Source organism: Rhinolophus ferrumequinum, chromosome 25 (genome assembly GCF_004115265.2).
Source record: "Rhinolophus ferrumequinum isolate MPI-CBG mRhiFer1 chromosome 25, mRhiFer1_v1.p, whole genome shotgun sequence".
In the NCBI taxonomy this organism is placed as follows: Eukaryota; Metazoa; Chordata; class Mammalia; order Chiroptera; family Rhinolophidae; genus Rhinolophus; species Rhinolophus ferrumequinum.
In genome coordinates, this window is record NC_046308.1 from 4,880,768 (window position 1) to 4,894,395 (window position 13,628).

Consider the following 13,628-nt stretch of genomic DNA (forward strand, 5'->3'; position numbering starts at 1 on the left):
AAAAAATTATCATTTAACACTTCTCACATACAAAGGCAAGGCCTTGCATTTTTTAGAAAAAGCCTTGACCACTCTCTCTTCTTTCTGATTGGATCATGAACAAAGCCGGGAGGTTGATACATCCATCTTGCAACAGGAGTGGCTAGCCTGAGAATAAAGATACATCTGCTAAGGATTATGGACTAGAAATGTATAAATAGCCTGTGTTCCTGATATCACTGTTGAATCACCGTATCAGCTCTTGCCTGCCTGCTTCCTGGGGCTTCTTGTTGTGAAACACAAACACCCCCCATCTGTTTAAGCCAATGCCATTCGTTGGCTTTTCTACGATACTACAGAATGCATTCCTAAACAACACTACCAGAAAGTCAGATATTTCCTTTAACACAAAAGGAAAACCTGTCGTCAAGCAAAGCATGCCTGAAGGAAGGGGGCAAAGGTGAGACCTGACTAAAGGATGATGGGGAAGTAATGTTGCAAAACCAGTCATTCAGAAGAAGCATGGAGACATTCTGAAACTTGCCTTCTGAGACGTCTTCTATGAAAGAGAACGAGTTTCCCAGGCTCTTTGAATTAGAAGTGACTTTTTACCACATGTGACACCTTGTCATAACATGATCTATTTCCTCAAGAAATTATGGGGTTATTATATATATTTTTTCCCACTCTTGGGGCTGGATTGGCCCTTAGCCAGACATTTTCTTTCATCTGATTCTTTCTGAGCATTTTCAAGATGGTTGCTTGGGGTGGAATGGATATTTATTGATTGCATTTCTAGCATCTTTGTAACAGGTCCATTTTGGTTTGGAAGTGTTCGTCTCTCCTCCACAGTCCACCCATATGGTCTGATTGGACCTTCACAACCCTCCATCCACAGGTACACGTGGCGTCCTGCTGGTAAAAATGATTAATTGATTTAAGGCTAGGTCAACCAGCATGAATCTCAGCACACTTCTGAGGGATCATCTAGAAACGAGGCTCTCTTTTTGTCACTGGACTTGAGTCTCAGAGGATACGCAATAGAGTTCCTGGCAGCTGTCTTGCCCCCATGTGACCTGAGAATAAAGTCAATATGAAGGAGAGCAGAGCCGAGAAACGGAGCATGTTTGATCCCTGATTCCAGCACATCTGAGGTCAGTGATAACCCTGGACCTTTCAGTTATAAAAGTCAACAAATTCCCATGTTTGCTTAAGCCAGTATGGAGTATCACTTCCAAATTAGTTCTAATGGACACAACTAGTTAGGGTTAGGGCAGCCCTTTTAGGGGTTTATTAAGACCTGTTCTAGTCCAGTGTTTCTCAACATTCCCACCTCCACCCCCCCAACCCGTTATGACACACAGACGGGATCTTATGCCCTCGCAAAGCACAATCTCATAAACAAATCTACATGTTGATGAAACTTCACAATGAATGTAAGGATGTAAAGCATTATAATAATTTATAAATTTCACAACTAATTACAACACGTATATAAGGTAGGTTGCTGTGGATAAGGACAGATTAAATGGGCTATCATTTAATTCCTTTCTGTCCTACTCAGGAAGCCATTTGCGAGTTCTTAGAACAAGGCCTGGTCCAAAGAGAAACATCACAGGGCCCACCTTCCATCTGTCTTTATTCACTTGTTCAAGGAAAAAAAATTTCAAACTCTACTACTTTCATATTAGCAATAAATTACCAAACAGATGCCGTACATAAAACTGAAATCAACACAGCATGAATGGAGATGCCCAGCAATGAGAACCACTCAGGGGATAGGGCTCGATTTATTCCCAAACTGTATGAGCTGCCTTCCAAATAAATATATTCTTCATCTGTTAGTTCTGCCCCCTCTCTTATCGGATTCCTTTGAATTACATCTCAAATATCATACAATTTCATCGACACATATTTCAGTATTTATTTCTAAAAGATCAGGACTCTTCCTTTAAACAGCCAAAACATCGTTATCACTCTACAAGAATTAGCAATAATTTCTTAATATCCTTCCTTAGCCAATCGATTTCCCCAAATGTCTCATACTCTTTCACAGTTGGTGTTGAGTCCCATTACAAAAAGTTGGTTAATGTATCTCGTAAATCTTTTGGAATCTATAGTTTCTTTTTTATTTTTCTTGCACTTTATGTGTAGGAAAAAAACCATTGTTTGAAATTCTTAAGACTCATTTTGAAATGGCGAGGAACTTCCTTGTCAGAGCGTGTGTCAGTTCAGGATGATCACCCTGTCACATGGTGAAGCAACCCCCATCCCTCCACTTAACCTCTGGGCCCCCAGCTTTCTCCTGGGCTGCAGCCCTACCGAGCAGAAACAAGCAAAAATTATGGTAAATCATTTAGACGTCAAGTTCGGTCAGTAATTCTTCTCCTCCCTTCCACAGAAAGCATTTTGAAATAGATAGAGAAAGGAACGCTAGGATTCGATCACTGACGTTGAAAAGGTTGCCATTGTGGGTTGAGTGGTTGCTGCCCACAAAAGATATATCCACATCCTTACCCCCCAAAACTGTAAACATGTCCTTATTTGGGAAGAGTCTTTGCAGATGTAATTAAGTCAATGACCCTGAGATGAGATGATCCATTCTGGATTATCTGAGCCCTAAATCCAATGACAAGTGTACTTATAAGAGGCACAGAGAGAAGGCCCTCGGACCACGGAGGCAGGGACATGAGTGATGCATGGACAAGCCAAGGAAAGCCCACAGCCACCAGAAGCTGGAAGAGGCAAGGAACAACGCTTCCCTAGAACCTCGGGAGGGAGCACAGCCTACTGACACCTTCCTTTCAGACCTCTAGTTTCCAAAATGGTGAGAGGATAAATTTCTGTTGTTTCAAGCCACCACGCTTGCAGTCATTTGTTACAGCGGCCACAGGAAGCTAATACAGTCATATACTCAGTCCCCTGGCTGGGAAAGGCATTCTGATAAAGCACAGCGCCTGTATTTCTATGTGTGAAATAATAAGAAATATACATATTGGTCTCTGTTCCTGGTTCCTGACACAGAGCTCCTAAATCCCTTGAAATTTCCTGGAGCATCTTTTTTTTTTTTTTTTTTTTTTTTTAGATTTTATTGGGGAAGGGAAACAGGACTTTATTGGGGAACAGTATGTACTTCCAGGACCTTTATCCAAGTCAAGTTGTTGTGTTGTCCTTTCCATCTTAGTTGTGGAGGGTGCTGTTCAGCTTCAAGTTGTTGTCCTTTCAGTCTTAGTTGTGGAGGGCGCAGCTCAGCTCCTGGAGCATTTTTTGTCCTAATGAGGTGACTCTCGGTGGGCTCCTAGATGGGGACTAGTCACCAGAATGACCAAGCCATGATTAGAAGCTTGGCATTTTTAGACCCACCCCCGATTCTCCAGAGAGGGGAGAGGGGCTGGAAATGGAGTTAATGATGGCTCATGCCTAGGTGATGAAGCCTCCATAAAAATCCCCAAAGTATGAGAGTTTCTGGGTTGGTGAACATGTGCATGAACTAGAAGGGTGATGCACCCCAACTCCATGGGACAGAAGCTCCTGCACTTGGGACCCTTCCAGAGCTCACCCAATATACCTCTTCATCTAGCTGTTCATCTGTATCCTTTATCATATTCTTTATTATTTAATAAACTAGTAAATGTAAGTGAGTGTTTCCCTGAGTTCTGTGAGCTGTTCTAACATACGATGGAATCTGAGGAGGGAGGTCATGGGAACCTCGAATGGTAGCCAAGTCAGGCAGAAATTGTGGGTAACCTGGGGACCCACATCTTGCAACTGGCATCTGAAGTGGGGAGCAGTCTCGTGGGACTGAACCCTCAACCTGTGGGGTCTGCACTCACTCTGGTTGGTGCCAGAACTGAATGGGAATTGCAGGACACTCAGTTGGTGTCACACAGAATGGCTTAGTGTGGGAAAAATATCCCACACACTTGGCGACAGAAGTGTTGTGAGTGTGGCAGTAACGTGGGGATAAAGGAGGCACCCACAAATGTGTCTTTTCAAAATACTACCGCAGACAGTTCCTCCTCCTGACACCTGCCAGGCAGCCCCCGCAGAAATGTCCACTTCCTGCCCCTGTCACGTATAAAGAGAAGAAACGTTATATCGGAGGAGTTGGCACGGCAGGGCCCAGGAGCATGCCACGTCACCTGGCTGGTGTGTCCACAAGTTCTTTCAACCAGCCCTTCCTGTTCAGGGGTGTGTCCTCACAGCCAGAAGAAGAAGTAAATTGCAAAGGTCTGGAATCATTTGTTCACTGGTTCACTCACTTACTCAAGACATACTGAGCATGATGGCAGGTGTTGGGCTAGGTGACGGGCATGCAAAGCTAAATCAGACCCAGTGTTAGTCTTCGCAGAGATGAAGAGCTGGGGGAGGACACACAAGTAAACCCTTATAATACTTCGTGGTATGTGAGTGGCAGAGATGGTGCAGAGAGGAGGGCTTAACCCAGACCGGATAGGGAGATTCCCAGAAGGCTTGGGGGTTAGAGGACGTAGTGTCCTGGGATTCTTATTTGGTAACCACAAGTGGTTTTAAATTTTAAATTAATTGAAATGAACTAATACTGAAAATTCAGTTCCCACTAGCCCCATTTCAAGTGCTCAAAAGCTACATGTGTACTACAGAACATTTCCATCCTTGTAGAAGGTTCTATTGGAAGACACTGATCTAGGCTGATGCTGACAAAAGAGGAGTTATTCAGGACTATGAGGGAAGGAAGTGTGTCCCCAGCGGTCCCTGTAGGACAGTCTTTGGATACTAAATACAGCCATGGCTCATGTTGGAGCCGTTGAGGCCAGTTCTGTGGAGCCTTATTAACCATCTTGAATTCCCCCGCTAAGGACAAACCCAGAGTCACTGGAGCATTCGACCAGATGAGTAATGACAGCAGATTTGAGTTTCGGAGAACGGATTGGAGGAGGAGCAAGACAGGCAGCAGGAGGGCCCATCAGGAGGCAGCTGCATTCCTCCAGAACCTTGGACCAGCCAAAGTGGTTACAGTGGGCGTGGCGAGGCTTAGGGCGTCTGACCAGCAGAGTGGAGATGATGGTGAGTGAGGAAGAAGAGGGAACCAAGCTTATGGCTTCAGCTGTTTGGTGGCTGGCACTAAGTTCCTTTGGTTCTGGTGTGGAATCGGAGAAAGAGGTTTGAGAAACTTTTTTTGTTAAGTGTTGATGCTTAAGGGAGTGGGGCTTCAGTTATCTGGATAATATCCCCACCAAGGCTCCCGTTGGAACACACTAGAAAGAGAAAACACAGGTTCCAAGCCTGCAGAATTCCCAAGTGACAACAAGGGACAGTACTGTGTCCTCAGGGCTTGCAGGATTAGGGGAGGGGCGGGAACAAAAACCTGTTCCTGTTACTGCCATTCTCTCTTTCAACTATTCACACAATCCTTTACAATACTATTTACTTAAAAAATGGCTCCCCACTGCCACTGAATTCAAGGTCTCCTGCAAAACTGCCCCCACTCAACGGTGGTGGCCTGTTTTATTCCTTACAGTTCTGTGAATAGACTCCAAATTTCAAAGTCCTCCAATATTCCTCATATACCTCCTCCAGCCTTACTTCTTCCATGATCTGCATTTTGTCTGGAATGTCTGTTCCTTCTATTTCTGCCCCCTAGAAATGTTAACAACTCTTTCTCACAAAACTCCAATGTGTGTTTTTTAAACACACATTAAAATAAAGTCATAGCTGTAAAGTCAAAACACATGTGTATGTATATTACTCTGTGTCACCTAAAATAATTTTGCCTATCCTCTGTGGTGTGCCAACCACATTTTGGAAAATATTGCCTTAAGCTGCTTATTCTGTTTGCTTTGCTTTATTGTTATTTACGTATTTGTCTTATTTCCTCCCCTAAAAACTGAGCTCCAGAAGGCAGGTAATAGTTTCCTCATTTGGGGAACCCTGAAAGCATCTAGCAAAAACACCTTGAGGATTCACTTAATACACATTTTAATTTTATTTTTATTTATGTTATTTTTACACTTTAATTTACTTTTTTTTTTAGGTGACTTGGTATAGAACAATATATTAGTTTCAGGTGTGAATAAACCATTTTAAATCAACAAAGCCTCTACTTTGCATCAGGCACTGTAATTAATAGCTAGGACTAAAAATAAGATCAGTAATAAAACCTGGTATAAATTCTTTTAAGGCTATATTTTTAGAGCAGTTTTAGGTTCACAGCAAAAAAGATTTCCCACATACCCCCTCCCCACACATTATCAACAGTAGACTTTCAGAGAAACATATCTTCTCTTCCTAAATCCTCTGCCTTCCAGCTAATTCTACAGTCAGAGAGAGAGAGAGAGAGAGAGAGAGAGAGAGAGAGAGAGAGAGGAAGGAGATTTGACAAGACAGAAAGGATGAGGAAAAGAAAGGCCGGTGTTAGTCACGCAAGAAAAGGAAGCCCTTGGGTTTACAAGAATCTGGAGGTATCTGCTAACACAGATGAAGAATATTTTCCATTTGCTGAAAAGTCCAGCCTGACCTTCTTAAGGTATTCAGAGTTCCCCAGCCAGCCTCATCTTGGGGTGCTACAGCCTACAACAGTGAACACCTCCTTAGAGAATCACGAAGGTCCCCCTCCCATCCAGTGAAAGTGGCTGCCATGAGCTCTCATGAAAAGCAGGACTTAGTTATCCAGATCTTTATTCCATCCTGCCAAGAAAATGGAGTTTGTCTCCAAGGACCTTTTGGATTAGTGGGGGAGCTAAACGTGGACGTTGGATGGACACACTTATTTATTAGAAGTTATGAGACTAACAAGTGAGGAGGAAAGTGGCAGGAAAGGTACTTTGGGAACCATCTGTGAAGGGCCTTGTATACTAAGCCAAGGAATGCGATCTTTAACCTAAGGCAGAGGTGACAAACTCAAAATTCCAGAGATCAGGCATTTGAATGAGTGAAGCTGACCAGGTAATAGGGAGTGGTGGGGGCTGTGGCAAAACGGAGCTGCCCCATCTCAAGGGGGCAGCTACTCTCAGCTCTGGCCGATTGTTACTATGTGGGATTTTTGGCCAAGTGTGGCCAGATCTTCCAGTTTCCCAGGAGAGGCTGGAAATACAGGTTTTTTCTAGGACAGTCCTAGTTTTTTTAAACATGTGGGCCAAATCGAACCGGTTTTCGAAACAGATACGGCTCACAGGCTCTATAGCTATCACCTTGGCAGATCGGAGGGAGCTAATGATGGCTGTTAAGTGAGGGGAAAAAAAGGGATATGATCATATCTGTACTTCAGAAAAAAATCACATTGTAGTGTGGGAGAGGAATTACAGGGAATGGACTAGTTTCAACAGCTAGGAGGTAACAGTGGTCGGTGCTAGGGCAAGGGCAGCGAGTAGGGAGTGTTGTCAGGCTAATTGGGAGTCTAGGATTCAGAGGGAAGAATTTAGTTTTAATCAGCAACGGAAGAAGGCATGCATGCTTCCAAAGCACTCCCTCTTCGCACCCCTCTCCTAAGCTGGGAGCTGGAAAGCCACACAGGGCACGTAAGTCACTTCTACAGTCAAAGGACAGGAAAATTTAGCAGACTCTGATCTTTGGTGCAGTCTAATTTTACCCATGATTATTTTAGAGATAGACTCTTGGACCAACGGTCCCAAACTTCATGCGTCCCCACCAAAGGGCTCAGCACATAATTAAAATTAAAAACCAATGTATCACGGTGCTTGGCTCTTTTGAACAGCCAGTGGGAAACTTAGAGCCAAATCCTCTTTTGCAAACAGCAGAGGGAGGAACTGGCTCCCACAGAGGCTGTTTCATGGAGACGGACATATGAGAAATGGCTTGGGATGCACAGTCTTGTTGGTTGTGCAACTGGTCACTTGGATCCAAGGAAGGAGGCAAAGGGTAGGAGGTGTGAACGGAGGGGAGGAGAGGCGGAAACACTTCAAAGAACTTTTCTAACACCCAACAAGTGCGGTTTTTAGAACTTTTTTCGTCCACAGACCCTGCTGATCTTTGAGGGTTGTTTTTGGGTGTGGGCACAGGAAATGGCTCTGAGCCTCGGTCTCTGGCACTGCCTGGGAGTGCCCCATGGGATGAGGGAGAGGACGGGCAGTCAGGCAAAGGTTAGGGAGGAAAGCAGTGCAGAGGCCCAGATTGGCTGCAGGAAATGTTTGTATTTCTCCTCCGGGAGGGAGGACAAACAAACTCTTTTCGTGCCTTCTGGGCAGCTTTGCGGCTCTCCAGCACAGAGAGAGTCTGCGGGAAAAGAGTGAGGCTGGAAATAAAAATCGTTCTGGGGCCGGACCCAACAACTCCTCTCCAGCATGAATCTCATTGGACCTCCCGGTTGCTTCTCAGAAATGACCACTTGCACGAAGTTACATGCATTTCAAAGTCTTACCATGCTACATGCTCGGACTGTTGGGGAGACAGGCAGCTTGTGACCCAAGCTCTGGAGAAAGGACTTCCCTGAGGCTCTCATTTCCTGGCTCAAGTTTCTGTTCTCCGCTGTGGCTGCATCCACCCACATGTGCGGTGGGTACCTGCATCCCAGGGTGAAGAAGTTAGAAAAATAGCAGCTGGGTGAGTGGCAGCCTTCAGATAAGCACCTGTGTCTTTGTGGGGACTCCAGGGCTTGCCTGGCACACGGAGCATTTGTCCTCTGTCCACCATGGACAACGGGTCGTGTTGCCTCATTGAGGGGGACCCCATTTCGCGGGTGATGCCACCGCTGCTGATCCTGGCATTTGTGCTTGGTGCCCTGGGCAACGGCATCGCTTTATGTGGTTTCTGCTTCCACATGAAGACCTGGAAACCCAGCACTATTTACCTTTTCAACTTGGCCGTGGCCGACTTCCTTCTCATGATCTGCCTGCCCTTTCGGACAGACTACTACCGCAGAGATAGACGATGGACATTCGAGGACATCCCCTGCCGGGTAGTGCTGTTCATGCTGGCCATGAACAGGGCGGGGAGCATAGTCTTCCTCACGGTGGTGGCCGTGGACAGGTATTTCAAAGTGGTGCATCCCCACCACGTGCTGAACACCATCTCCAACCGGACTGCGGCTGGCATCGTCTGCGCCCTTTGGACCATGGTCATCCTGGGGACCCTGTATCTTTTGATGGAGAACCACCTGTGTGTGCAAGAGAAGACCATATCCTGTGAGAGCTTCATCATGGAGTCGGCCAACGGCTGGCATGACATCATGTTCCAGTTGGAGTTCTTCCTGCCCCTCGGCATCATCTTATTCTGCTCCTTCAAGATTATTTGGAGCCTGAAGCAGAGGCAGCAGCTGGCGAGGCAGACTCGGATGAAGAAGGCTATGCGGTTCATTATGGTGGTGATGGCCGTGTTTGTCACGTGCTACCTGCCCAGCGTGTCAGCCAGGCTGTATTTCCTCTGGACGGTGCCCTCGAGTGCCTGCAACCCCTCTGTCCACGTAGCTCTCCATGTCACCCTCAGCTTCACCTACATGAACAGTATGCTGGACCCCCTGGTGTATTATTTTTCAAGTCCCTCGTTCCCCAAATTCTACACCAAGCTCCAAATCCGCAGTTTGAGACCCAAGCGAACAGGACGCTCCAAGACACAGAGGCCAGAGGAGACGCCGATTTCAAACCTCTGTCGCAAGAGTTGCACCAGTGTGGCAAATAGCTTGCAAAGCCAATCTGATGTGCCGTGGGGTCTCCACATGTGTTGAACCGGCACTGAAACAGACAGACAGACAAAGTCGAGGACAGACTGGCGACTTAGAAATAATTTGTGCTGAGGGGTTGAGGGGCTTTGAAAATGCTGCCCTTTCTCAACTCTATTCTCACTCTGTTGGAAACAAAGTTTAGGCTACGATGCCTTTTTGGAAGGTCCCAGTCGAGAAGTGAGTTTATATGATTTTTATTACAAGGATAGGGGACAAGGGGCATGTGTGTGACGGGCGGGGGGAGGTGGGAGGGGTGGGACTAGGAAGAGCTCGGCCTCTGTGCAATTTTAACCGCCTGGGTAAATAGGTACAAGTGTTTAAACCGGTCGTGTCCTCTCTCCGGGGGGGAGTTAGTGAATTTAATGACTTATCAGTATTTCCTATCCTCCGACCTTAAATCATTACTTGTCTTGGAAAACAGAAACCGGACTAAGTCAGTACTTTTATGTCAGGCTGAGTGAGGCTCTGTAGGTTGGAATGTCTTGATGCCCATGATTTTCATCTGGTGTGTGTGTGGGGGGGGGGGGGGGGACTCTGTTCATTTGACTTCTCAATAGCCCAAGAATGACAGCAAAACAATCTGCTCTGTTTTTGGGCTCCACATTTTTCTGCAAATCTTGGCATTTCAGAGACCATGCTGAGGGATATGTTTACCTGCCCTGATTTTTCCAGTGGGAGCTGAGTGCTTGAAAAAAAGTCCCCTGGCCTTTGGGAAGTGCGGAGTCCAGAGTAATTGCTTTCACCAGCTTGTTATGTTGAAATTATTCATGAGTTGAAATCATTCATTCATTCATTCATTCATTCATTCATTCATTCTTGTATTTACTGAATTCATATTCTGTGCCAGGCACTGTGCTATGTCCCTTTTACCTGGAAGCTTGTTAGTCAACACTTGTATGACAGCAAAGTTTTATGGGGAGGAGGCAAACAGAGAGGTTAATTAACCTTCACCTTTTTCAACACATATAGTTTCTAGACCAGTTTCTGCAAACACCAGTGTTTTCCTCTTATTGCAGGATTCTGGACAAACACCAAAGGGTGGAAAAAGTAAGTATCCCTTATACACAAGTCTCTCACATATGTACCTGGAACCCTCCAAACCAGACGATTCCATGAAATGACAGGCCGCCCTGCCTGGGGTGAGGGAGAAGGATTCCAAGCCAACCTTTGCTCAGTCCTCAAGCTGAAAGTAGGGAGAGGCATTCTTGTCACCTCTATTTACACTTTCTCAAATTCCCAGGGTACTCTCTGCACGTAAGGACCTCACCAGCTTTTGGTTCTTTGGCCTCAAAACTCCCCTCGTTCCTTTTTTATAAGCACTGCACAGCCCATGATGAAAAGCACGGGCTGTGGAAAGTCGGATGAATCTAAGTATGAATCCCAACTCAGCCACTTACTAGACGTGTGATCTGGAAGCCAATTTTATTTAACCACTTTTAGTTTTAATTTCCTCATCTGTCAAACAGAGGTAACAATAGTATTGACTTCAACAGGCCGTTGGGCAGATTTTCAAGGACTCTAAGATCCAGAAGCATGGAGGACTTTGCTCTCGGTCCTATCCCCAGTGCCTGCACATAGTAGGTACTCAGTAGACACTTGAATGAGTGCACGAACAGCATTAAACACTGTGTCTGGCAGTAAGTACTCCACATTATGGCTTTTTATGTTAACACGCTTTACACATAAAGACACTGAGGCACAGCAGTAATTTCCCTCGGGGTTCACAGCTGCTCCACAGTCACTACCTGAATTCTGCTCCCCAGCTGCCCCGTGGAGTGAATGCCAGGATTATTATCAGCATCAAAGAAGCATATGTCATCCTGAGAGAAATCTGTGAAAACACACACTACTGCTTCTAATGCTGTTCAGCTTTGTTCAATGACACAGCTTTGTTTAAACTACCTGGAACAGCAAAATGTAATCGATCTAATTCTTTCCTGGGCTGCTCCTTTGTTGTTCCATCTTAATAAACTTGGGTTCCTAAAGCCAGTTCCTTGTCCGATGTGTGACTCTATGTTAAATGACTCCGAAGACTTTATCTTCCAGGGGAAAAACGTCTAAAAAAATCCTGAAGCTCACGATAGGCAGCGATTCTCACTGAAAAACAGCAGGAACAAACAAAATGAAAGAAAAACGAAACAAAACCCCAAACACCGTCATGACTAATTTTGTTTCCCTTTTTAAATTCATAGAACGGGATGAAAAAGAAATCTTATTAGAAAGAGTTCTTCAGAAATTGTAAAGAAGAGTGCAGCTTTGTTGACACAGCTTTGTTGAAACTACCTGGAATAGCAAAGTGTAATCACTTAAAAGAAAATGTTTTCTCTCTTTCTCTTTCAGGAAAAGTCACATAAAAGCTAGAAGGGATATGAAACCATATATTCTATAGGAATTATATGGAATAAAATGTACCTTTTATTGGTGCTGACAGTATAAAATTTTAGTTCTGGTCTAGTCTCAGAATGGGTTTCTTTACCCTTTATCAAAAGTGAAACGGTTAATAAAAAAAAAAAAAAAGCGAAACGGTTAAGGTAGGGTCTGAAGTCACCAAACGGCAGGGGCTGCTTAGATGGGATTAGAGCTCTGGGGCACAAGGGGTTAAGCCAATTGTTAACGTTGCTACAGCAAGGTGGGCACCTGGCCACTTTGTCATGCCTGGTCTCAACTTGCTTGCCTTCTGAGTCTTCTAATCCCCAGACTCAAATCCACTTCTAATCCAGCATGACTCAAGACTCGGTCATCACAGTGAGTGCATAAATGGCTTGGGACCAGCTCTGTAATTTGCAGGGCCCAGTGCAAAAGGAAAATGCAAGATCCTTTATTCAAAAAGTATTAAGTATTTCAAGGTGGTGACCGCAGAGCATGAAACTAACCACAGGACCCTTCTGAGCTCATCCACGAAGCTAGGACCATCTCTCTACACATACAAATAGTCAGATGGAGTAAACCCGTGGCCTCACATACGGGCCTCATCTGGATTTACCTGCCAGTTATGAACAGTGGGAGTGGGAAGGGGTCAATATTTTATTCCTTGTGAAGATTCATTCATTCATTCACTCCTTCTTTCAAGGAACATTGATTAGGCACCAGCTCTGTACTGGATACAGTGGAGAAACAATGAAAAACATATCCCCTGACCACCCTATTGCAGAGACCAAGGAAAAAAATAAAATTACCATTCAGGGTAACTGCTTTGAAAGTGGTCAACATAGAGTTCTGCAGGAGACCCCAAGGGCCCTTAATCCTGGTTTAGGTGGTGGGAGGAGGCTTTGCAGAGGAAATAAATCCTGAATTTAGCTGTGAAGGATGGACAGGAGGCAACTAGATGACTCAGTGGGGAAAGGTGTCCCAGTTAGAGAGGCGAGAGGTGACGGCGGAGTGGGAACTGCAGGAAATTGATGAGACAGGAATGAAAAGGCCAGGCAGGGCTGCAACAGCCTAGTCAGACGACAAGCCATCAGATCTGGGGAGAAAAGGGTCTGTTCTCAACCCTTCTGGACAGAAGATTAGTAACTAGCCTTTCAGATTCCCTTCTTTTTAAAAAAAGAATTAAACTTCTTTAATTACAGACGGCACATGTATGTTTTTGTTCAAAATTCAAAGAACACACAAATCCATAAAGTAAGAAGTAAACGTCTTCCTTTCATTCCTCTTAATCGCATTTCCTAGAAGTGACGACTTAACATTTGGGGTTTAGACACACCTACACACAGATAATGGGTCTTTGGTGATGTTTGGCTAAAGCAGGATATCACATATATGTATATACAGTAAAGATTGACATACATCGTTTTGCAAGGTATTTTTTGTCATGAATAGCTGCCTACATCAGCAGAGATCAAGTTCGTTGTTTTTAACTATATATCATTGTATAAACAAACCACATATAGTTTATTTACTAATGGCTTTTTAACGGATGTGTAAATTATTTCCAATTTCCCTCTATTGCCACCATGCTATGGTGAATATTCTGAATGATATATCTTCGGACACG

General features: G+C 44.8%; 1 protein-coding gene across 1 annotated transcript; it reads left to right on the forward strand.

The window, feature by feature from the left end:
* Positions 1–7,921: 7,921 nt before the first annotated feature.
* HCAR1 (hydroxycarboxylic acid receptor 1) lies at positions 7,922–9,870 on the forward strand. Its single transcript, XM_033098547.1, has one exon. It carries the CDS (start codon positions 8,606–8,608, stop codon positions 9,635–9,637), a length of 1,032 nt encoding a protein of 343 aa, XP_032954438.1. The 5' UTR covers positions 7,922–8,605; the 3' UTR covers positions 9,638–9,870.
* The last annotated feature ends 3,758 nt before the right edge of the window (positions 9,871–13,628 follow it).

What these genes read in the sequence shown, in the direction of transcription:
- HCAR1 (XM_033098547.1), top strand. Translation starts at nt 8,606, where the DNA reads ATGGACAACGGGTCGTGTTGCCTCATTGAGGGGGACCCCATTTCGCGG.